This window comes from Phoenix dactylifera, chromosome 14 (genome assembly GCF_051530095.1).
Source record: "Phoenix dactylifera cultivar Ajwa chromosome 14, Ajwa_hap1_PhDact_Kaust_v1.1, whole genome shotgun sequence".
In the NCBI taxonomy this organism is placed as follows: domain Eukaryota; kingdom Viridiplantae; phylum Streptophyta; class Magnoliopsida; order Arecales; family Arecaceae; genus Phoenix; species Phoenix dactylifera.
This window is the reverse complement of record NC_143203.1, coordinates 3,595,710-3,621,388: the sequence shown is the minus strand read 5'-3', so window position 1 is coordinate 3,621,388 and position 25,679 is coordinate 3,595,710. Positions and strand designations below refer to the sequence as shown.

The following is a 25,679-nucleotide window of genomic DNA, read 5'->3' as shown; positions in this document are numbered from 1 at the left end:
TTCTTCCTTCCTAATAAGTTCAAAGATCTTCTGGATTTGGATCTAGAAAAAATTTTGAATTCTACGATTCGAGGTGCGTTCATACAACGAACGACGTCCCATTGGAATTCCGCTGCGAACGTCGCATCGAACGGGGCGTATCTCAGTAGTGGTATTAGAGCCATGGTTCTAGGAAGCATGACTAGGACTTAAGGATTGATTACCACATTTTTAATCTGATTTTTAAGGGAATTATGCTTGCTGGATTTTCTGCATGCTGAAATTTCAGGTTGCTGAAATTTTCAGCATGCAGATTTTTATTTGCTATGATCTTGCAAATTGTTTTAGAATTGTAATTAGATTACAATATTTGAAATCAAGTAATGCATGATTTGAAATCTAGAAAATAGCATAATAGGTTTAAAGTTTCAGATTTGAAAATATACATGAGATGAATGTGGTAATCATAATGTTCATACTTGTTTAAGGTTATGTTTAAAACAATGTATACATGAGATGTATGTATTAGTTAAACAAAATTTATTTGCATGAGATGTAAATAAAATTCTTAGACAATAGAACATTTACATAAAATGTAAACTGAAACAATTATGTCATTTACATAAGATGTACTCACATAATATATGAAAGGATTTCATAATTGCATAGGATGTAAACCTGAACCAATGTCACATTTACATAAGATGTAAATCGAATGACATATGGTATGTGATAGTCAACTTTAAAGACCACGCAATAGCACGTATCTAGTAGGATAGTGATTATGGGTATCGATCCACAGGGATTGGGGTACAGTTGCTTTTCTTTAAAAAAAATAAAAATATTTAAAAGGAAGAGTTTGTGAAGACTATTAAACTAAGCAATTTAATAAGAAATGCAATTAAAATGATATCAGTTTGGAGGATCCTAGGGCAAGAAATTCACCACTAACATCGGAACAAGGATTAATTGTATTTTAATTTATTCTTGGATTAACATGCAAATTGGCTACAAGCCTAATAAGTATTCAGATAAAAATTCACAAAAGTAATTTAGGAATAATCCATCTTTAGTTGGCATGCAATGTCTACCCTAATCTAAGGTAGCAGCACATTGCATCTTTCTTAAGCATAAACTATCTGATTTTTACTTAGTGATTATGAATAACAGTTGTATAAACGTCATATTTAAAATCACAGAAATTAAATATGAGATAAAAGAGGATATCCATTTAAAACAATAAGTTCATACAACTTCAAGAATATAAAATTAAATACCTAAAATCTGTGTCCCTTTGTTAGAGCTGCATCCGGCCCTAGAGGAGAGATCAGCCCTGCATGGAGAATTGAACAGCCGCAGCAGTGGAGAAGGCTTCCATCGCGACCAGCTTTTCTTTCTTTCTTCCTCTGGCGACTTCCATCGAAGAAACTCCCTCTCAGCACTTCACTTTTTTATATAGGAAGTTATTCCCGAAATGCCCAAACTATTCTCCCTCCTCTGCTTTTTTTTTATTTCTGTGGTATTCCCCCCTTCCAAAGAGATGGGATGAGCCGGTTTCCTCCCTCCGAATAGATGATGGGATCAGCCCCCGGTGGGGGAAGAGGAGGAATGGAACGGAAGAGAATGCCCCTCAATCACGTCGACTCCCCTTTTTATAAGCAGCAAGCTCTCCCTCTCTCCTCCTCTGTTTCTTCAAATGGGTGGGAAGATAAGGCTGTGGAGGCTTGATCTCCTCCGCAGATGATGGAAGATGGTTCCACGGTTGAGAAGAGCTGGCTTTGGTCCCGATGGCTGGATGGATGAAGTTGAACCATGGAATGCATTCGAGAGCTGATCGCGGGGACTGTTGACATGGATAAAGATGCAAGCTGGGAAGATTACGGACGCTAGGATTTGTTGATGAATGCTATGTGTAATAGGGGAGCTGGAAGCTTATCCAGATGCTGGGATGAATTCATGGATAAGGATGAACTCAGGAGCTTGGAATGGCTGGGAGGGAGGCTATCGCGAATGAAAATAATCCGGAGAAGATGGGATGTTGAAGACGCTGGATTCGGAAGCTGGGAGCTTATCTAGATGCTGTTCATGGGATAGAGTTGAGTCGACGGGAGGAGATGGGGTGCTGATCCACGGAAGTTGATCCACGGCTGCTGCGTCCTGTGAAGCGCGGACGGTTGAAGCAAAGCTGGGATTTGGAGTGGTTACCGGCTGATGCGAATGGATGTAGCTGGGACGGACGCAAAGGAATTCGGAAGAGATGAAGCTGGGAGATGAGATGAACTCGATTCGGTTGGGAACAGGGAAGATGATCCATAAGATGAAGCTTGGGACTCGGCTGACAATGGAATATCTAGATGCTGGGAGGAAAGTTGGAATTCATTGGATTCGGTCGGCTGGAATGGGCGTGAATAGGCTAATACTCTGTTCCGCTAGGAGGATGGAGTTGATCCGGATGCTTGGGGGATGAACTTGGATGAAGATGGATCACAACGGGATGAAGGCTTGATTCTGCTTTGATGTGGAGCAGGTGATAAGTGCTAAATAATACATAAATTAATATCTTATTCATAGCACTTATCATTATTTTAATTCACATATTTTGTAAATTCAACTAAAAAATGTATTACCTTCACCAGTGCATTTTAATGAATTATCAAAGATAATTCAAGTTTGATTTGATTATTTATTGATTAAGTTTAATGCATGCAGGTCAAGTCAAGCTCAATTAGGTAAAGCCTAAACGGACACTACATCATTTCACAATTTTATATTTTCAGAGTCGACTCCAATAACTCTTTTCCAAAACCCAGTGCTTCCCATTAATTCCTGACTCTTCATACGTTCACCTAACTTTCTCCTCAGTCATTCCAACTCTTTTTCCACATGATCCTATTTTAATAAAATCCCTTCAATTATTTGTTTCGCATATCTCAAAGTATATCATCTAGTTGCACGGATCCCAAAGCTTCAACCAATCCGAGTCCCTTTCTAGAGCCTGTTCGAAGAACAAAGCCGTATCACTCTCCCGAACCAAATCCAACACTCGGCCAGCTATTCCTATCAGAATTGAGCTCCATCGTCCAAGCCAATCGATCCCTCCGAGTACAACACGGATTCGTAAACCATCCTCGTTTAACCCCATCCGAACAACTCCTTCATCCAACCGGGATCAACTCCAATTTTCTCCCGAGTTAATCACATCCTAAAAGGCATCATTCCAAGCTGATTAACATCTCCTCCCAGCATTTCGCACATTCCACATGGCCGTCCGTTTCTCCCGTGCATCTCCACGTTTGCTCTTTATCCTTATCCCACGGCTTTCCAGGATTCAACGTTATCACGGATCAGAGCCATAACCCCTTTGAGATCGCTTCATATCCAGCTCCCAGCCGAATCCATCAGCCTTCATCCCATCCGCGTTCAAAGCCTCTACTCATCTCACGATTCCATCCCAGCTTATCCCAACTGGATTCCCAACTCTCATCCTCATCTGGATTATCTCCCAGCCGAGATCCTCTCAATCCAACGCCCGAGCTGCCGAATCCCATGGATCACCTCCCTTGTTTTAGTTTCAAAACAGAGCCAATCTCCCATGGCATAGCTTCCGATCTATCTTCCCAGATTTCACGGAAATAGAACAGAGCAAGGGAGCTTGATCTCTAGCATTTACGGGATAAACTCGCATCCAGCCCATCATTTCCTTCTCCGAACTCTCAGCATCCTCATCCTCTTCCTATCGGCATCTTCAACTGTGAACAATCCCCTGCTCCTAGCTCATCTTATCTTCATCCTCTTGCGATTCACCATCCCCTGTTTCCAGCCAGTAAGCATCCCGAATCATCTGCGATTTGGCTTTATCTTCCCGAGATTTCATGGCATCCAAACATCTTCAAACCAGAGTCTAGATCTTATCTTCCGGCTAAACTTCATCCCAAACATCCGCCAGCCGTCCCGTCTTCCTCCCAGCCAAATCAAGCCAACCCGCAACGGATTCCTTCCACGTCACGTCCACAGACCAAGCTCCCCTGTTTCAGAACCGTTCCCAGCCGCTTATACAACTCATTCTTATCCCTTTTCTTCCGCGATTCAACCTTATCCTTTTCTCTGAATCTTCCGGCTTCATCCCCTGTTCCGTGTCCCAGCCGTTCCACGTGAAGAAGCGTCGGTTAATTCCACTGCATCCACAACGTTCCAAGCTCCTGAGTTGATCCTTATCCATGGATTCATCCCAGCATCTCTTGCATCTTGCTCCACGTCCTCGCCATCCCCTGCAACCGAAGATCAAGCAACACAACTTCCGGATCAACTACCAGCCGCATCTCCTCCACGTTGAAGAAATCTCAGCTCATCTTCCCAACGGCAGATCAGCTCAATCAACCTTATCCTCCCACCCAGGTGAAGGCTATAAAAGGGAATCAATGCGTGAAGATGAAGGCAAGCTTGGGGGGTCCGGTTCCAGGATCTCTCTCAAGCAAAATCCCACGGGAAGAAGAAGAAATAAAAGGGAGAGATAGTAGTTTGGGTATCTTGGGAATGATTTCCTAAAGAAAAGAAATAATAAAGTTCAAGAGGGAGAGGAAGCCGGCGGAAGAAAGGAGGGAGAACCCAGTCGTGATGAAGGCCTTCTACATCACTGCTGCTGTCGCCCACGACTCCATGGAAGGCTGATCTCCTCACTAGGGCTGGATGCAGCCCTAACAAAGAGATGAGGGTTTTATATTTTATTTTATATTCTTGGGGTTGTATGAACTTATTGTTTCTAATGGATATCTTCTTTTGAATCATATTTAATTTCTGTGATTTTAAGTATGATGTTCGTACAACTGTTCTTCATGATCACTAGGTAAATATAAGATAGTCCATGCTTAAGGAAGATGTGGTGTACTACCGCATTAGTTTAGGGTAGACATTACATGCCAACTGAAGATGGATTATGCCTAAATTACTTCTGTGAAATTTTATTCGAATGCTTATTAGGCTTGTAGCCAATTTGCATGTTAATCCAAGAATAAATTAAAATATAATTAATCCTTGTTCCGATGTTAGTGGTGAATTCCTTGCCCTAGGTTCTCCTAAACTGATATCCCTTTAATTGCATTTTCTTTTATTAAATTGCTTAGTTTAATAGTCTTCACAAATTCTCTTTTTCAAATATTTTTATTTTTAAAGAAAAATAACTGTACCCCAATCCTTGTGGATCGATACCCGTAATCACTATCCTACCAGATACGTGCTATTGCGTGGTCTTTAAAGTTGACTATCAATTTTTGGCGCCGTTGCCGGGGATTGCTAGCATAGTTGTTTTTCTTTTTATTAAAAATTTTTTTTTTAAAAAAAATAAAAATATAATAATAATAATAATAATATATATATCTAAAATAAAATAAAAATATTTTCTATTTCTACTTTCCTTATCTTCTTCTTCTCTCTTACTAATTCTTGAATTTTCTTTTATTCAGGAATCAAAGAATAAAATTTGGGACGATCAAAAGGGAACTACTGGAAAAAGGAATGCAGTAGAGGTTTGCCTAAAAATAAAGAAAAATTGTTTGAGAAATTCTCTTTGGTAACCTCTAAACCTTTCTTATTTAAATTTTCTTTTGTGGTGATTGTTTGATTTTAAATTCAGCAAAAGTGTGAATGCATGCTTGATACACATACACCAATTAATCCGCACATAGTAAGGGCAATCACCCCTAAAAGATAAGAACTGGATTTCATCACCAGATTCTTGCCCAAATTAGGTGAATCAATTCTCACATAGCTATCACGTTAATTAAAATCAATTAGACGTTGGCCCCTAGGGACATTCGAGCTCAATAGGACGAAGATCACCAAAAGTTGCACCAATTTCGCTCTGTGGCTCAGTTGATGTCTAGGCAAGCTTTGTCCCAAGGGAGACAGTTCACCTGTTCGAGGCAAGTGGTTTTTAAGTGGGACCTTTGCGAACGCATCGTGACCCCCCCACTTACCTGGGAGCTTACCTGGTCAACTAAGTTCATTAGACCGGATTGGAGGCCTAGGTGCCCTCTTCAAACCAATTAGGAGCTGTCTAGTGATTTTAGGGACATACTAGGATTTTATATGTTTTTCTTTTTAATGCATGCTTGATTGTACTTAACTGATCAGAAGAGTATTAGTGTATGCTAGGGTGTCGTTCCAGATCTCCTGAATTAGTACTTTTCGATTCTGAAATAGAGCGTTCTATTAGGGCCCTTCGAGCTGAAATCCGCACCTATAGAACCATAGGATCTGCTCCACTTATAGAGATGGCTGAAGAACAACCCAAACTCCTAAAGGAGTACTTCACTCCTTCCATTTATACCTCTCCATCTTGTATTCGACTACCTGATACCACCGCTGCTGCACATTTTGAAATTAAGTCTAGTGTCATCCAAATGCTTCCCTCTTTTTATGGACTTAACAATGAAGACCCATATAAACATTTGGATGAGTTTCTTGAGATTTGCACTACTGTCAAAATTCAGAACTTCACTGATGATGCTCTGAAACTTAGGCTGTTTCCTTTTTTCTCTTAAGGATAGAGCTAAACAATGGCTCCATTCATTAGAAGCCAATTCTATTCTCTCTTGGGCTCAAATGCAACATGAATTTCTAAAGAAATATTTTTCCATAGGAAGAACAAACCAATTTAGGCGTGCTATCACGAGCTTCTCCCAATCTGACGGGGAAGAATTTCATGAAACTTGGGAAAAATTTAGAGATTTACTCCGGAAATGCCCGCATCATCAAATACCCAAGTGGCAATTAGTGCAATGCTTTTATGACGGACTGTCCGAACAAAATCGTCAAATGGTTGATGCTTCTTGTGGGGGAACTTTCATGCTTAAGAGTGAGAATGAGGCATGGCAGATGTTTGAAAACCTTAATGAAAATTCTCTCCACCATGCCTCCTCCGCTCGTCAAGCACCCCCGAGTTCTCAAAGAAAAGGGACCATATATGAAGTTAGCCAGTCCATAGGTCTATCTCACAAAGTAGATGCACTGTCCCGCAAGTTGGACCAGCTAATGTCTAGAGAACAGCTTCCAAATTTTTCCCAAGCACAAGTCTGTGCTCTTTGTTCTAGCCCGTCTCACCCTATACATGAATGCCCTTCGGCAGCTCAATTCCCTGAATTTGTACAAGAACAAGTCAACGCTGCTCAAACACAGCCTAGACCGGGTAATGATCCGTATTCTAACACTTATAACTCGGGATGGCGCAACCATCCGAATTTTTCTTGGAAGCAGCAGACTCCCAATACTTTCCAACCTTATTCCCAAAACTTTCAACCATTCTAGAATATTAATCCCTACCGTCCTTCGACTCAATTTCAACACACTCCTCCTCCACCCCATAGAAACACAGCCTTTGAGGAGAAAGTGTTGACCTCCCTTCAAGGTTTGGAAACCATTACACAATTGGTGCACTCTCACACGCAATCTATCGCCAAGCTAGAATCCCAAATGGGGCAACTAGCTAATGCACTGAACAAGCGAGAGGAAGGAAAGCTTCCAAAACAACCAGTGAGTAATCCTAGGGGACAATACATGGCTCAAGAAAATCAACTAAATACAATTCATCATGAACAAGCCAATGCTTTGACTACCCTAAGGAGTGGACATGTAGTAGACAATAAGATTGGGGAGGATAACAATAAGGAAGGTAAAGAAGAGGATAGAAATGTGTCAAATGAAAATCTAAAACCTTCTTCTTCTTCTTCATCTAGTCCACCTTCTGCCAAAACTCATATCCCAAAGGCCCCATTTCCTGAAGCTCTTAATTCACCCTCTCCCTTTGGCAAAAAGGGAACTTCACTAGAGAAGATGATGGAGGTTTTCAAACAAGTCAAAATCAACCTCCCGCTTCTTGATGCTATTAGACAAGTTCCCTCCTATGCCAAATTTCTCAAAGACCTTTGTACCCAAAAGCGAAAATCTAGGACACATGTACCTAAAAAGGTCTTCCTAACTGAGCAAGTGAGTTCTATTCTCCAACACAACACCCCACCGAAATTCAAAGATCCTGGTGCTCCCACCATCTCCTGTGTCTTAGGAAATAATTTCATTGATCGAGCACTCTTAGATCTAGGGGCAAGTGTCAATCTTTTACCTTACTTAGTTTATGAGAAACTTGGGTTAGGTGAGTTAAAACCAACCTCGGTATCCCTTCAGTTGGCTGATCGATCTGTAAAAACACCACGTGGGATAATTGAAGATATTCTTGTCAAGGTAGACAAATTCTATTTTCCAGTAGATTTTATCGTTCTTGATATGGAACATGATCCTAATCTTAAGAAACAAATCCCCGTGATCCTTGGGCGTCCCTTTTTAGCTACAGCCAATGCAAGTATAAATTGTAGAACTGGGGTGATGAATATATCCTTTGGGAATATGAAGGTCAAGTTAAATATATTTCGTGCCTCTGATCAACCTGCAAAGGAAGTTGAGTGCTTCCTAATAGACAAAATGGACGATCTTGTAGAAGAAACCCTTCCCTATATTTTGGCAGATAACCCTCTGAAAACATACTTGGCCCATTTTGACTTTGATATAGACAAGGCCATAGAAGCAGTCAACTTCGTGCCCAACAATCAGTCTTCCACAAATTTTCTTCCTTGGAGAACCCCGCATGAACCCGGTATGATTTGATAAGGATGCACTGCGTCTGGCTGAAGACGTTAAACTTAGCGCTTGTTGGAAGGCAACCCAATTCTCGTAGGTTATTTTTGCATATTTTTTTGTCGCATTTTTTTTAACAGGATCCCTCATATTACTGATGCAACTACGGTAAAATGCTTCTATCCTCCATATGCATCATATTTTCGTCCAAAATAAAAAATATATAAAACAATAAAAATAATAATATAATATTCAAAAAAAAAACATTGAGGACAATGTCTGATCTAGGTTGGAGGGTATAGGATTCGAATTTTTGAAGGAATTTTTTGCATTTTCACATTTTTAAGTGAATTTCAAAAAAAAAAAGTGAATTTCAAAAAAAAAAAACCTAATTTCTATGCCTTAGTGCTGAAATGATAATCACACAAAGTATATAAAATCTAAAAAGCCCAATGATTAGTCAGGAATAAGTCAATTTGAGTTCTTTTCATTAAAAATTCTTTTAGCGAGTTGTAAGATAATTTTTACTTTGAAATTTCACAACACGTATGGCCTGCACTTCTAAGGATTAGGTTTAACATGATGTTGTTAAGTCTGGTAGCAACCTTGAGTCCTCATGAATCATACCTATCTAATTCGCTATTAAAAAAAAAAAAGAAGTGAATTTAGTCAGGCACATCGAAAAGGGCTACCTATTGTCAAAGGTCAGCGGGCTTGCAATGATGAATCCGAGCATAGGTCCGTAGGGGAGTCTTGATGCCTAACACCTTATGCCATCTGGTGTGGGAGTGTTGACTGAATGCTCGTTACATGGACGAATCATTACAAGAGTAAAAGTGCGTAATAAATATAAAATAAAAAAAAATAAAAAAATAAAAAATAAAAAAAATAAAAAAAGAGAAAAAGAGAAAATAATATTGACCTTGAAAAAGACGATAGTGTGAAAGCCGTCGTTGTAAAAATTCGAGTAAACTGGAATATTACAGATAAAGCCCATGAGGTATTAAAGTAAACATCCACAACTCTCGAAATTCTGCAAGGTAGGATGATTTTGAATCAGTGATTAGGTCTTATCTGACCAATTCTTGGAAACTACTAGTTTTAGCAGTATTTTGGAGAATCTAAAGCCTTAGCTTGTGTATGGTCCAGACATCACCGAGCACCCAAGTATAAATTAGCCTTACAACTCTCTAACAGAAACTTAATGATTTCAACTTAAATTGCATACTGATTTAGGATTTGGGCTGACTTAGTAATAAAACTTTGTGTGCTTTTGAAATTCTTGGCACTTATGCATTTGAAATTAGATTTTATAAAACAATAAAATAAACTGGGTAGAGACCGCAGTTTGTGGGTATCTGAGTCGGAAACCCTCACGAGACAAAACTCGTCCACTAGGGCCACCTAGGGGTTTAAAGCCTTATTGCATACGGTAAATGCAATCGCGATTCCTGCGAAAGTGAGTTAGTTTTTTTTATTTTATTTTGCTTGAGGACTAGCAAAATGTAGGTTGGGGGGTGTGATAAGTGCTAAATAATGCATAAATTAATATCTTATTCATAGCACTTATCATTATTTTAATTCACATATTTTGTAAATTCAACTAAAAAATGTATTACCTTCACCAGTGCATTTTAATGAATTATCAAAGGTAATTCAAGTTTGATTTGATTATTTATTGATTAAGTTTAATGCATGCAGGTCAAGTCAAGCTCAATTAGGTAAAGCCTAAACGGACACTACATCATTTCACAATTTTATATTTTCAGAGTCGACTCCAATAACTCTTTTCCAAAACCCAGTGCTTCCCATTAATTCCTGACTCTTCATACGTTCACCTAACTTTCTCCTCAGTCATTCCAACTCTTTTTCCACATGATCCTATTTTAATAAAATCCCTTCAATTATTTGTTTCGCATATCTCAAAGTATATCATCTAGTTGCACGGATCCCAAAGCTTCAACCAATCCGAGTCCCTTTCTAGAGCCTGTTCGAAGAACAAAGCCGTATCACTCTCCCGAACCAAATCCAACACTCGGCCAGCTATTCCTATCAGAATTGAGCTCCATCGTCCAAGCCAATCGATCCCTCCGAGTACAACACGGATTCGTAAACCATCCTCGTTTAACCCCATCCGAACAACTCCTTCATCCAACCGGGATCAACTCCAATTTTCTCCCGAGTTAATCACATCCTAAAAGGCATCATTCCAAGCTGATTAACATCTCCTCCCAGCATTTCGCACATTCCACATGGCCGTCCGTTTCTCCCGTGCATCTCCACGTTTGCTCTTTATCCTTATCCCACGGCTTTCCAGGATTCAACGTTATCACGGATCAGAGCCATAACCCCTTTGAGATCACTTCATATCCAGCTCCCAGCCGAATCCATCAGCCTTCATCCCATCCGCGTTCAAAGCCTCTACTCATCTCACGATTCCATCCCAGCTTATCCCAACTGGATTCCCAACTCTCATCCTCATCTGGATTATCTCCCAGCCGAGATCCTCTCAATCCAACGCCCGAGCTGCCGAATCCCATGGATCACCTCCCTTGTTTTAGTTTCAAAACAGAGCCAATCTCCCATGGCATAGCTTCCGATCTATCTTCCCAGATTTCACGGAAATAGAACAGAGCAAGGGAGCTTGATCTCTAGCATTTACGGGATAAACTCGCATCCAGCCCATCATTTCCTTCTCCGAACTCTCAGCATCCTCATCCTCTTCCTATCGGCATCTTCAACTGTGAACAATCCCCTGCTCCTAGCTCATCTTATCTTCATCCTCTTGCGATTCACCATCCCCTGTTTCCAGCCAGTAAGCATCCCGAATCATCTGCGATTTGGCTTTATCTTCCCGAGATTTCATGGCATCCAAACATCTTCAAACCAGAGTCTAGATCTTATCTTCCGGCTAAACTTCATCCCAAACATCCGCCAGCCGTCCCGTCTTCCTCCCAGCCAAATCAAGCCAACCCGCAACGGATTCCTTCCACGTCACGTCCACAGACCAAGCTCCCCTGTTTCAGAACCGTTCCCAGCCGCTTATACAACTCATTCTTATCCCTTTTCTTCCGCGATTCAACCTTATCCTTTTCTCTGAATCTTCCGGCTTCATCCCCTGTTCCGTGTCCCAGCCGTTCCACGTGAAGAAGCGTCGGTTAATTCCACTGCATCCACAACGTTCCAAGCTCCTGAGTTGATCCTTATCCATGGATTCATCCCAGCATCTCTTGCATCTTGCTCCACGTCCTCGCCATCCCCTGCAACCGAAGATCAAGCAACACAACTTCCGGATCAACTACCAGCCGCATCTCCTCCACGTTGAAGAAATCTCAGCTCATCTTCCCAACGGCAGATCAGCTCAATCAACCTTATCCTCCCACCCAGGTGAAGGCTATAAAAGGGAATCAATGCGTGAAGATGAAGGCAAGCTTGGGGGGTCCGGTTCCAGGATCTCTCTCAAGCAAAATCCCACGGGAAGAAGAAGAAATAAAAGGGAGAGATAGTAGTTTGGGTATCTTGGGAATGATTTCCTAAAGAAAAGAAATAATAAAGTTCAAGAGGGAGAGGAAGCCGGCGGAAGAAAGGAGGGAGAACCCAGTCGTGATGAAGGCCTTCTACATCACTGCTGCTGTCGCCCACGACTCCATGGAAGGCTGATCTCCTCACTAGGGCTGGATGCAGCCCTAACAAAGGGATGAGGGTTTTATATTTTATTTTATATTCTTGGGGTTGTATGAACTTATTGTTTCTAATGGATATCTTCTTTTGAATCATATTTAATTTCTGTGATTTTAAGTATGATGTTCGTACAACTGTTCTTCATGATCACTAGGTAAATATAAGATAGTCCATGCTTAAGGAAGATGTGGTGTACTACCGCATTAGTTTAGGGTAGACATTACATGCCAACTGAAGATGGATTATGCCTAAATTACTTCTGTGAAATTTTATTCGAATGCTTATTAGGCTTGTAACCAATTTGCATGTTAATCCAAGAATAAATTAAAATATAATTAATCCTTGTTCCGATGTTAGTGGTGAATTCCTTGCCCTAGGTTCTCCTAAACTGATATCCCTTTAATTGCATTTTCTTTTATTAAATTGCTTAGTTTAATAGTCTTCACAAATTCTCTTTTTCAAATATTTTTATTTTTAAAGAAAAATAACTGTACCCCAATCCCTGTGGATCGATACCCGTAATCACTATCCTACCAGATACGTGCTATTGCGTGGTCTTTAAAGTTGACTATCAGCAGGGGATGGAGGCTGGGATGGTTCTTTGGACTGCCGAAGATATGGGCGCTTATCCGTGGAAGATAAGCATGGCTGGAAGGAATCCGTCGCGATGGATTGGTTTTGCTCGTTGGATACGGGAGGAAACATGGTTTGATTCGTGGACGTGATACTTTGATGCTGAGAGGTTTGCTTGGATAAGGATGGGAGCAAGCTGGGAGATGTGATCTAATCCGAAACATGGAGGAGAAGCTGGACGTGTGAAACAGGGGAGTTAGTTCAAAGATGAATGAGGATGATGCGGATGATTATGAATGTGAGATCGTTTCGGAAGAAGGAATCTCATGCGGATGGTAGCCGTTGATAGGATCGCTGTGAACTCGGGGAGATGAAATGGATGTGGAGTTCGGGAGGATGAAGTGGACGTTGGGAGATTAGTTGAGATGGAGTAAGGGAGAATGGTGTTGCTGTTAGATTTTTATTAAATAATGATTAAAAGTTTTCATACTTAAAATATATATATTATATATATATGTTAATAAGGGAGTTTGGCTTGGTGGTTGGTGTGTTGTTTGGGTGGGGATGAGATAACAAGTTCGATTCCCATTCCCTCCTTTTTATTTCTATTACGTAAAGCTTGGTTTTCTTGTGCTCGTTGGGATGTTCCCTCCTTGTCCGAGCCGAGCTCGGTTCTCTTGTGCTCGTTGGGCCTGTGCTTGTCCGAGCCGAGGTTCTCTGCAGCCGAGCTGGGCATGTGCTTGTCCGAGCCGAGGTTCTCTGCAGCCGAGCTGTGCCTGTGCTTGTCCGAGCGAAGGTTCTTTGCGCATGTGCTTGTGCTCGCTGGGCCCTGCCCCTGCTCGTCCGAGGTTCTGTGTGCCTGTGCTCGTCCGACCCACCTCAACTGAAGCGTGAAGAGCCGAGGCCGAGGTCGGACCACAGGTGTGATGAGCCCAGAGGAGCCGAGGTCGGACAACAGGTGCGATGAGCCAAGAGGCGCATGAGTCGTGCTTCGCACCCTTAGCACGAGGAGCCACGTCGCTTCCTCGATAGCACCTCTTCGCAACCGACCTCGCATCCGCTGGCCATACTCCCAGTGTTTTTTCAAACTTTCTTACCGGTTTCGACCGTTGGATCGTTTTTGGGTCGCGTCTGTCCCGAAGAAGTCTATAAATAGACCTCTTCGGATTAGACAGTATATAGAAAATTGAAAACAGATAACTTCTATTCTCCCGGTTTTGCTGTTTTTCTTTCAATCAACGGGCTTGCTGCATACTGATTCTGGGTTCGAAAGCTTCTTTGATCCGTGCAAATCATTGAGGCAGAAGGAACAGTGCGAGAGGCTGTTGTATCTCAGGAGTAGAACGCCATCTAAGCCTAGTGCACTGTAAGGCGGCGAAATCTACTTCAAGGAAAGTGACCAACATACCACGCCTCAGCATCTCGGGTTCCATTTTTCCACTTTCTCTATTTATTTTCTCTAAGCCTATTTCTGCCTATTATTTATTGAAGTAGAGTATTATAGATTTAAAATTTTCTGGGACAGTATATTTCCAACATTCTTGAAGTAGATTTTCTTCCTACATATAATAGGCTAGTACTTAGAGTTACCCCAATGGCCAATGCAAGTGACCCGGTTCCTCCTGAAAAATTTAATGGAAATAACTTTAAGCGTTGGAGACAGAAGATGGAAATCTTCTTAACCACACTTGGGTTATTTTCCATAATGTTTGACTCTCCTCCAAATGAGGAAGAGAATGAACCAGCTAGAACTTGTAATTTGGAGGAATTTAAGAAGAAAGACTACCTGTGTAGGGGAAGGATTCTGTCCTATCTTACTGATCCCCTTTTTGATGTCTACTGCACTTTTAAAACCTCCAAGGAGATTTGGGATGATCTTAATAAGAAATATGGTATCCAAGATGCCGGAATGGACAAGTATGCTGCTAGTCAATTCCTGTCTTATAAGATGGTTGACACCAAGCCCGTAGTTGACCAAGCCCATGAGTTAACAGTGATTTATCATGAATTAGGCTTAAGGGGAATGGGTATAACTGAGAGCCTTCAAGTTGCTTGTACCATTGACAAGCTCCCACCTTCTTGGAAAGACTTTGGGTTATCCCTGAAACATAAAACCGAGGATATGACAATGAAAACTCTATTGTCTGCCATTAGGATCCAAGAACAACACCTTGAGAAAGATAATGAGCAACTCATGAATCCTGAGCTTCTAACCAAGGTGAACTTTGTAGAAGGCCAAAATAAGACCCATAAGTTCAAGAACTCCAAATTTGAAAAGGGTGGACCTAGAAACAAAAAAAAACCTATGAAGCCAAAACATCATATCAATAAGAATGATCGGAAGCCGATTTGCTACAATTGTGGGAAACTCGGTCATATGGCTCGAGTATGCCGGATGAAGAAGAAGAAGTATCAGAACTATGAAATGCACCTTCTCAACCTGCAAATCCACAAACCAACATGGTGCTATCCAGTACTGATCCTACTAGTACTGATGATCGGTATGTAACTTTAAGTCCAGAATTAAATTTGGCAATTTGCTCTACCGATTGGTTAGTGGATACAGGTGCGAATGTTCATATGTGTACTGATCATACCCTTTTTACTACTTATCAGGTCCGGAGTGGCCTAACAGTAACTATGGGGAACTCCACCTCGGCACGAGTGCTTGGAACTGGAAAAGTACTTCTAAGGCTTACGTCTGGAAATGTGCTTACACTATTTAATGTGTACCATGTGCCCGATGGAAGGAGGAATCTGATCAGTGGATCTCTTCTAAATAGGAGTGGTTATTCTTTGTTATTTCAATCTAAGAAAGTGATTATAACAAAGAATGGAACATTTATAGGCAAAGGCTATGAGTGTGATGGCTTGTATGTAATAAATAATGTATCTTTGGATTTTCCTTCTGATAACAATAATAAAATTGTGCTTTCAATATGTTCTTCATCTCTTTGGCATGCTAGATTAGGACATGTGAATAATAATACTATTAAAAGAATGATTAGCTCTGGTTTATTACCTAATGTTTCATTAAATGAAAAGGAAAGGTGCCAAATTTGTGTTCAATCTAAACAACCTAGAAAACCATTTAAAATAATAAATAGAAATTCAACTTTATTAGAATTAATACATTCAGATGTATGTGATCTAAATGGAACTTTGACTAAAGGGGGTAGAAGGTATTTCATTACCTTCATAGATGATTATTCTAAGTATTGTCAAGTTTATTTAATGAAATCTAAAGATGAAGCATTTGAGATGTTTAAGACTTATAAATCTTTAGTAGAAAATCAACTTGACAAGAGAATAAAGATTCTCAGGTCAGACAGAGGAGGAGAATACACCTCTAATGACTTGAATGAATTCTGTAGAGTTAATGGAATTCTACATGAAGTTACACCTCCCTATTCACCTCAGTCTAATGGAGTGGCTGAAAGGAAAAATAGGACTCTGCAAGATATGGTAAGATCTTTGCTTGCCAACTCAAGTTTACCTGAGGTTTGGTAGGGGGAAGCAATGCTTACTGCATGTTTCCTGCTTAATAGGGTTCCATTTAAAGGTTCTAATGAATCTCCTTATGAACTTTGGAAAGGAAGAAAACCTAACCTAAACTTTGTAAAAGTTTGGGGTTGTTTGGCTAAGGTTAATATTCCTTTAATCAAGAAAAGAAAATTAGGACCTAATACTTTTGATGCTGTGTTTCTTGGTTATTCTCTTAATAGTGTTACTTATAGGTTCTTAGTCATTAGTTCTGATATTAATGGCATAGAAAAGAATACTATAATTGAATCTAAAGATGCTTCTTTCTTTGAAGACATTTTTCCATTTAAGGATAAAATAGAAAAGCATGTAATAAATAGATCTAATGATGCATCTTGTAGTTCGCCATCTAATTCTCTAATTATTCCTAATAATGAAAATGAAAATGAACTTAATGATATTAATGAACTTGGTAAAGGGAAAAGAATTAGGAAAAAGAAAGATTTTGGATCTGATTTCTATACTTTTATGGTTGAAGATGATCCTAAAACTTATAAAGATGCTATGAACTCATTAGATTCTATGTTTTGGAAGGAAGCTATTAATAGTGAAATGAATTCACTTATGACTAATAAAACATGGTTTTTAACTGACTTACCACCTGGTAGTAAGGCTATAGGTTGTGTTGCTGGTGGTCCAAACCGAGAACGATTGACACGACGGTGTGAACGGGGTTCCGCCTGAGTTGTCTTGGTTGGTGCTGGTTGCGCTCCACCTTCCGCCAAGGAACCTGCAAACAAGCCTTGCACCACCACCAGGGTGGTGATGGCCCTCCGACGGTCAAGTCAGAGGAGATTGGAGGAGGAGAGATGATAATCACAAGTGGGAGAGAGTGCTCTGGGAGGTATTGCTTACCCCCCCCCCTTCTCCCCCCAGCCGCATATATACCTGGCTGGGAGGTCTCTCAGGGGGGTTTGTCGTCGTGGGGCACGATAGAATGGCCACTGACATGGCCGTTACGGGGCGTCGTGGAGCAGCGCCGGGTACGGTCATGGCAGGGCGTAGTGGAGCTCCGCTTTGTACGGTGGATACAGGAGATCGTGGGCAGCATCGGGTACAGCCGTTGCAGGGAGTAGTGGAGCAGGAGGCCGCGGCGTGCCTCTGGAGAATAGCCTGTCGTTATCAAAAGATCTCCGACTCGGGGTCGGAATGCTGGATCATAGGGCAGCCGACCCGGGGTCGGGCTGCGAAGCCGGGGAGGTCCGACTCGGGGTCGGAGTGCTGGATCATAGGGCAGCCGACCCGGGGTCGGGCTGCGAAGCCGGGGAGGTCCGACTCGGGGTCGGAGTGCTGGATCATAGGGCAGCCGACCCGGGGTCGGGCTGCGGAGCCGAGGAGGTCCGACTCGGGGTCGGAGTGCTGGATCATAGGGCAGCTGTAGCTTTTCTGGATACGCGTGCCGATCACGTGGGGCATGGCGGCTCAATTCCCCCATAACAGTAGCCCCCCGCTTCCGAGCCTGGAACCAGAAGGGGAACAGGTGAAGGGAGTGATGTTTCGAGATTGCCGCCATCCTTCGGAGAGGCGCGCGCGCTTCAAGCTTCCCGCCTTCTTTATGGCGTATGGCGGTTGCTGCTGACCTGGCAACCTGAGGATTTCGGCGGACATCCTTCCTTAATGGTGTCGATTCGCCTTTGGGGTGCGAGCGACCCTTCGGCGGCCAGGCGTCTTCTGGCGTCATCGAGGTGTCACTTGCCCTTTCGCCTATTTAATCGGGGGCCCTCCCCCGTCCGTCTTCTTCTTTACGGACATTTTCGAGTTTCTCCTTTGCGCTACCATTGTTGCCGCCGAAACGTTCGCTTGCTTTTCCTTTGACGCTCTCGGAGCCGTTCTTCCTCCTCTTCAAGTGAGTTTCCCACTCTTCTACTTTGAGCTCTTCATACTTTTTCTTTTTGTACTAGTGCACCCCAGTCGTTCCGGCCTTTCCCTCCTTCTTGACCCCGTCCTGACCGTAGATTGGCCATTAGGGATGGGCGAAGTGGGAGCAGATAGCATCAAGTCAAAACTGGTCGCCGAGGACTTAGACGGATTTGTGGCTCGGTACCACCTTCCCGAGGCCTGCAATGTCACGCTCCCAGGGCCTGAGGAGAGGATGTCTCATCCTCCCCGAGGGAAGATCGCCATCAATGAGGGCATCCTCCAAGCCGGGTTCCGCTTTCCCCCTTCAGACCTAGTCTTACAGGTGCTCCGGGGTTTAGGAATGGCACCGACGCAACTGGTGCCGAACTCGTGGCGTGCTCTGACGGTCTTCCAGGTTCTCTGTCGCTTGCATGCGATTCCCGCCACCTTGAACGTTTTCTGGGAGCTCTACGGCCTGAGCGGCCACCCCCAGGACAAAGGGTGGTGGTGCTTCGCAGCGCGGCGAGGGTGCGGCCTTGTCAAGGAGGGTCCTACCTCCATTCACCACTAGAAGGAGCGCTTCTTTTTCGTTGATGTAGACCCCTCCTGGGAAATCAGGGCAATCTGGGGGACGCCGGTGAAGTCCCCAATTGGCCTGTCGAAGTTGTCGAGGGAGGAATCCGAGGGCGTCGCCGCCTTGAAGGGGTTGGTCGCCGAGGGCCAGCTTCCCCCGGTGGGCCGCCTCATTTCTGAGGATACCTTGGTGAACGTCGGTTTGAGCTCGGTCCCCACCGACCGTGAGTCCGCCATCGTTTCTTTAGCTCTTTTCTTCTCTTTCGTTCCTTCTTCCTTTCGGTTTCTCAGTCCCTGACCATCCCGTCCTTCTTGCAGAGGTCGACGACGTCATGCGGTCGGTGAAGTCGAAGGCTGTTGGTAGGGCGTCCCTGCTGGAAGCAGTCCGGAGGAGGAAACGAGCTCTTCCGAGCGGGGCCCCACCGGCGAAGAAGTCCCGTAAGGAGATACCTCCGATGCCGACCGACGAGTCCGGGCCCACCGGTCAGGGAGATGTCGTGGGCACCGACCGGCAGCTGACGCTGTATCAGCCCTCCGGTGGTAAGGTTGCCGCTACTCCGGAGGTGCCACCTGAGCCTGCTCAAGACGGACGGGTCGGACGTGATCGGTCCCCAACCCGGCCTTCGACTCGGTCGGCTCCTGATGACTCGAGGAGGGACGCGCCGAGGCCCCGGCCGAGCGGGACCCTATCAATTCCTGGGGCGACCCCCGCCGCGAGCGTGATCAGCCGGACTCTTCCCCAGGCGATGGATAAGGGTAAGGCTGCAGAACCACCATCCGGCTCCGGGGAGAAATCGGGGTCTGCCTTCACTACCGATGGCGCCCGAAATCTCATCGAAACAGTGTTGCTGGAGAAGGACCGTCGGCGGGTCCGGGAGTTGGATGTCTCTGACGTCGGGGCCGCCAGCTGCGTCTGTCTCATGTCGGTGAGTGTTCTTCTGGCCGTCTTTCACCATTTATTGGCTCTGTTGTTCTCCGCCTGACTCCCTTATTTTTCCTATTTCTTAGCTCGCCCAGTACATGATCCGTCTGGAGGAGTGCTACAAGGAACAGGCGGGGCTTTTGGCGAAGGCCGAGGACCGGCTGAAAGCAATGGAAGAGGGAGGCCGGGCTGCGGCAGGCAGGACGACCGGGGACCTCGAGGCGAGGCTCCGGGAGGCCGAAGAGCGGGCACTCGGCTTCGCCGCCCTGGAGGAGCAACTGTCAGAGGCTCGGGAGCAACTCAAAGCCGCCTCGGGCCTCGAAAGCAGGGTCAAGAAGGCGGAGGAACGGGCTGAAAAGCAGTCCCGGAAGATCGCGGACTATCGAGAGCGGTGGGAGAAGGCCCAGCGGTCTGCCGACAACGCCTGCGACCGAATCCGCTCTTTTGAAGCCAAACTAGGCGAACTGGAGTCGGCCCTGGAGAAGTCATGCACGGACGTCCAAGAGCTCCGTTCGCGCCTGAAGGAAGCCGAGGCCGCTCGGGTTGCTACCGAGGCGAAGCATAAAGAGGCTCAGGCTGATCTGCTGAGGGTCTCCTCTGAGGCCGAAGGCCGGATTGTGGCGAAGGTCTTGGAGGCCAAGGCTCAGATTATGGAGCGAGCTGAGGCGGAGCTGGCCGAGAAGAGGGCGGAAATCGGGCGTCAGGCGGTAGAGGCTTATCGCCAGTCCGCCGAGTTCGCCCATGATATGTCGGAGGCAGTGCGGACCTATCGCCAGTCTGACGAGTTTGTCCATGACGCGTCGGACGCGGGGGCCGAAGCCTTCACCTTGGGCTTCGAGGAGGGCCTGGCAAGGGTGTCGGCTAAGTATCCCGAAGTTGACCTGAGCGAGATCTCCCTCCTGGACTCCTCTCCGGCGCCATCGCCTGCTGGTTCTCCTGCTGCTTCCCTACCTCCCGCGGACGAGCCCGGCGTTCCCGACTCGGGAGTTCCTCCAAGCTGACCTCTTGTACCTTCCATTGTCTTTTTTATTTTTGTATGTCGGCGTTTTGCCCAATTGTATGGGCCTCGGCCCTGAAAATTAATGCACGTTGAATATTTCTTCATCTCGCCCTCGTCCTCTTTTTTTTTTTTTTAGCTCTTGGTTGCTTCTTGCTGACTTTTGATTCCCGAAGTTCTTCCGGCACTAGGCCAGGCATCCGAGGGTTAAACCTCAGGAAACTCTTCCGGCGCTAAGCCAGGCATCCGAGGGTTAGGCCTCAGGAAATTCTTCCGGCGCTAAGCCAGGCATCCGAGGGTTAGGCCTCAGGAAATTCTTCCGGCGCTAAGCCAGGCATCCGAGGGTTAGGCCTCAGGAAATTCTTCCGGCGCTAAGCCAGGCATCCGAGGGTTAGGCCTCAGGAAACTCTTCCGGCGCTGAGCCAGGCATCCGAGGGTTAGGCCTCAGGAAACTCTTCCGGCGCTGAGCCAGGCATCCGAGGGTTAGGCCTCAGGAAACTCTTCCGGCGCTAGGCCAGGCATCCGAGGGTTAGGCCTCAGGAAACTCTTCCGGCGCTAAGCCAGGCATCCGAGGGTTAGGCCTCAGGAAATTCTTCCGGCGCTAAGCCAGGCATCCGAGGGTTAGGCCTCAGGAAACTCTTCCGGCGCTGAGCCAGGCATCCGAGGGTTAGGCCTCAGGCAACTCTTCCGGCGCTAGGCCAGGCATCCGAGGGTTAGTCCTCAGGGAATTCTTCCGGCGCTAGGCCAGGCATCCGAGGGTTAGGCCTCAGGAAACTCTTCCGGCGCTGAGCCAGGCATCCGAGGGTTAGGCCTCAGGCAACTCTTCCGGCGCTAGGCCAGGCATCCGAGGGTTAGTCCTCAGGGAATTCTTCCGGCGCTAGGCCAGGCATCCGAGGGTTAGTCCTCAGGGAATTCTTCCGGCGCTAAGCCAGGCATCCGAGGGTTAGGCCTCAGGAAATTCTTCCGCTCGCTGGTCGACCAAGGCTGGCGCAAGCCGAAGCGACCGGTCGGGGCTTCCGGCTAGTCTGCTCCCGGGATGATCATCGGGTTAGCCAGGCATCCGAGGCCCGAGCCTCGGGAGATTCCACTCGTTGGTCGGCCAAGGCTGGCGCAAGCCGAGGCGACCGGTCGGGGCTTCCGGCTAGTCTGCTCCCGGGATGATCATCGGGTTAGCCAGGCATCTGAGGGTTGTCAAGCCTCAGGGAAATTCCGCTCGTTGGTCGGCCAAGGCTGGCGCAAGCCGAGGCGACCGGTCGGGGCTTCCGGCTAGTCTGCTCCCGGGATGATCATCGGGTTAGCCAGGCATCTGAGGGTTGTCAAGCCTCAGGGAAATTCCGCTCGTTGGTCGGCCAAGGCTGGCGCAAGCCGAGGCGACCGGTCGGGGCTTCCGGCTAGTCTGCTCCCGGGATGATCATCGGGTTAGCCAGGCATCTGAGGGTTGTCAAGCCTCAGGGAAATTCCGCTCGTTGGTCGGCCAAGGCTGGCGCAAGCCGAGGCGACCGGTCGGGGCTTCCGGCTAGTCTGCTCCCGGGATGATCATCGGGTTAGCCAGGCATCTGAGGGTTGTCAAGCCTCAGGGAAATTCCGCTCGTTGGTCGGCCAAGGCTGGCGCAAGCCGAGGCGACCGGTCGGGGCTTCCGGCTAGTCTGCTCCCGGGATGATCATCGGGTTAGCCAGGCATCCGAGGGCCGAGCCTCGGGAGATTCCACTCGTTGGTCGGCCTAGGCTGGCGCAAGCCGAGGCGACCGGTCGGGGCTTCCGGCTAGTCTGCTCCCGGGATGATCATCGGGTTAGCCAGGCATCCGAGGGCCGAGCCTCGGGAGATTCCACTCGTTGGTCGGCCTAGGCTGGCGCAAGCCGAGGCGACCGGTCGGGGCTTCCGGCTAGTCTGCTCCCGGGATGATCATCGGGTTAGCCAGGCATCTGAGGGTTGTCAAGCCTCAGGGAAATTCCACTCGTTGGTCGGCCTAGGCTGGCGCAAGCCGAGGCGACCGGTCGGGGCTTCCGGCTAGTCTGCTCCCGGGATGATCATCGGGTTAGCCAGGCATCTGAGGGTTGTCAAGCCTCAGGGAAATTCCGCTCGTTGGTCGGCCAAGGCTGGCGCAAGCCGAGGCGACCGGTCGGGGCTTCCGGCTAGTCTGCTCCCGGGATGATCATCGGGTTAGCCAGGCATCTGAGGGTTGTCAAGCCTCAGGGAAATTCCGCTCGTTGGTCGGCCAAGGCTGGCGCAAGCCGAGGCGACCGGTCGGGGCTTCCGGCTAGTCTGCTCCCGGGATGATCATCGGGTTAGCCAGGCATCTGAGGGTTGTCAAGCCTCAGGGAAATTCCACTCGTTGGTCGGCCAAGGCTGGCGCAAGCCGAGGCGACCGGTCGGGGCTTCCGGCTAGTCTGCTCCCGGGATGATCATCGGGTTAGCCAGGCATCCGAGGGCCGAGCCTCGGGAGATTCCACTCGTTGGTCGGCCTAGGCTGGCGCAAGCCGAGGCGACCGGTCGGGGCTTCCGGCTAGTCTGCTCCCGGGATGATCATCGGGTTAGCCAGGCATCCGAGGGCCGAGCCTCGGGAGATTCCACTCGTTGGTCGGCCTAGGCTGGCGCAAGCCGAGGCGACCGGTCGGGGCTTCCGGCTAGTCTGCTCCCGGGATGATCATCGGGTTAGCCAGGCATCTGAGGGTTGTCAAGCCTCAGGGAAATTCCGCTCGTTGGTCGGCCAAGGCTGGCGCAAGCCGAGGCGACCGGTCGGGGCTTCCGGCTAGTCTGTTCCCGGGATGATCATCGGGTTAGCCAGGCATCCGAGGGTTAGGCCTCAGGAAATTCTTCCGCTCGCTGGTCGGCCACTTGTCGCTCGCCGCCCATCGGGGTTTCTCTGTGCCCAGCCGCGACCGTGTTTCTCCTCTCCTCCAAGCGTTGCCTGGGGGGAACACGAGAAGGGTATTAAACGCTAATTAATGCGTTACCTGGGAAATCGGATCGCCAGTTGCTGCTGGTGAGGAGTGTTAGTTGAGCGGCCGCGATACGCGGGTTCTTCGAGGAGGATGCGGCCTGGGCGCGAGCGGAGACACGTGGACCTAGGGGTATACGTCACCCGGATCGTCCTGCACAAAGAATGCGATTTAAGGAGAATGACGCTTAGGAAATCGCGGGGAGATACGCCTCGGGAGCCGGAACGGCTCCGGATTCAGTGCGCCTGCATTTATTGGAGCCACCCGTATCGGAACTACCAGGGGGCCGCAGCTTGGCTATAAATACAGGTGCAGGTACGATGGAATTTGCCAAGCCGGAGCTGCAGGTTGCCATGGATCGCGGACCTCCTCCTTGGCATATGACTGAGAGACTCCTGTCGAAGGAAAGGGGAGGCGCTCCCCTTACAACTTCAGCCAACTAGCCGTTTCATCTGGGATCAACAAGGAGGGTCTCCCCGGCGGAACTCCGCTCTAGGCGTTTCATCCGGGATCACATCTCCCCTCCTTGAAGTTCAGCCTCCCGGTTGAGCTCTGCGCCGGACGCTCAATCCGGGACCGCGCCTCCATATACTCTTCCCCCTCGAATCCCTTCTCTTCCCTACCACTGGGGAAGATGGGAATATCCTTTGGAGGCGGCGTTCCCCTGGGGGCAGCGGGAGCTTCTTCTGCGGCGGCTCCTCCTCTTTTTGGTGAGGTGCTGGATGGCGCCTCCGGTTAGAAGCACCCACTTCTGGTGGGACTGCAGCCGCCCTGGGTTGAGGGTTTGGGTCCCCACCTCTTCTTTACTTTCTTTACTCCCTAATTCCCCTCTGGGAATTCCTTGTAATCACACGAGCACGCCACTGTAACCAGAAATTATTGAAATGAAAAGTATTGCACCTTTTTAAATTGTCTTTCTGGCCTCGTTGTTCTACTGGTAATACATCCGCAGGTTAGCGGAATTCCAGCCCCTTGGAATTTCTCGGCCATCTAGGGCTTCCAACTGGTAGGAGCCAGGTCGGTTTACCCAACGAACTTTATACGGGCCTTCCCAATTTGGCGCTAGCTTCCCACCTTCCGTAGGTTGAGATGCCTTAGCTCGCCTCAGCACCAGATCTCCAATTCTGAAAAGCTTCGGTCGGACTTTGGAGTTGTAATATCGGGCCACCCTCTGCTGATACATTGCCATCCGTACCTGAGCCATTTCCCTTGCCTCTTCCAAGAGATCCAAGTTCCCTCGGAGTTGCTCTGAATTGGCCTCGGGTCGGTGCGCGGCCACCCGAGGCGAGGGGAGTCCGAGCTCCACGGGGGCAACGGCTTCCGTGCCATAGGTTAGGCTGAAAGGCGTCTCTCCAGTAGGAGTCCGTTGTGTGGTCCGATACGCCCAAAGGACATTCTCGAGTTCCTCGACCCAAGCTTGCCCCGTCCGGCCGATCCGCGCTTTGATACCTTGGAGGATTGTCCGATTTGTGACCTCGGCCTCGCCGTTGGTTTGGGGATGCGACACGGATGTGAACCGATGCTCGATCCCGAATTCCTCGCAGAAGTCCCGGAAGTGCTTGTTATCAAACTGTCGACCGTTATCCGAGATGAGGACCCGAGGTACTCCAAATCGGACAATGATGTTCTTCTTCACGAACTTCCGGACTTGTGCCTCCGTGATGGTGGCCAGTGGCTCTGCCTCCACCCACTTGGTGAAGTAGTCGATGGCGACAATCAAAAATTTCCGCTGGGCCGAAGCGACGGGGAATGGTCCGAGGATATCCATTCCCCATTGTGCGAAGGGCCAGGGCGCGGTGATTGGCGCCAAGGGGACAGAGGGGACTCTCTGGACGTTGGCGTGGCGCTGGCAGGCGTCGCATTTCCGCACGTGGTCCTTCGAGTCCTCCATCAAGGTCGGCCAATAGTAGCCTTGCCTCATGATCTTATGCGCCAAGGACCTAGCCCCCAAGTGCGATCCGCAGATGCCTTCGTGGACTTCGCCGAGGGCGTAGGCCGCTTCCGCGGGGC

The 25,679-nt window shown here is 47.2% G+C and overlaps 2 protein-coding genes and 1 long non-coding RNA gene across 4 annotated transcripts; all 3 read left to right on the top strand.

The window, feature by feature from the left end:
- Positions 1-1,271: 1,271 nt before the first annotated feature.
- On the top strand, positions 1,272-12,377 carry LOC149751305 (uncharacterized). The gene is made up of 2 exons (XM_089927146.1): positions 1,272-2,506; positions 2,689-12,377. Exon 2 carries the CDS (start codon positions 7,447-7,449, stop codon positions 8,629-8,631), a length of 1,185 nt encoding a protein of 394 aa, XP_089783272.1. The 5' UTR covers positions 1,272-2,506; positions 2,689-7,446; the 3' UTR covers positions 8,632-12,377.
- Positions 12,378-13,379: 1,002 nt separating this feature from the next.
- On the top strand, positions 13,380-15,024 carry LOC149751304 (uncharacterized). The gene is made up of 2 exons (XR_016398373.1): positions 13,380-13,567; positions 13,610-15,024. It is a non-coding gene; the product is annotated as an uncharacterized LOC149751304 (long non-coding RNA).
- Positions 15,025-16,371: 1,347 nt separating this feature from the next.
- Positions 16,372-20,836, top strand: LOC149751303 (uncharacterized). Of its 2 annotated transcripts, XM_089927225.1 has the most exons (3): positions 16,372-19,034; positions 19,129-19,736; positions 19,819-20,836. In XM_089927225.1, exons 2-3 carry the CDS (start codon positions 19,143-19,145, stop codon positions 20,731-20,733), a joined length of 1,509 nt encoding a protein of 502 aa, XP_089783351.1. In that variant the 5' UTR covers positions 16,372-19,034; positions 19,129-19,142; the 3' UTR covers positions 20,734-20,836. The 2 variants fall into 2 exon arrangements, with proteins under 2 accessions (XP_089783351.1, XP_089783350.1); XM_089927224.1 differs by having other exon boundaries at positions 16,372-19,736.
- Positions 20,837-25,679: the final 4,843 nt, after the last annotated feature.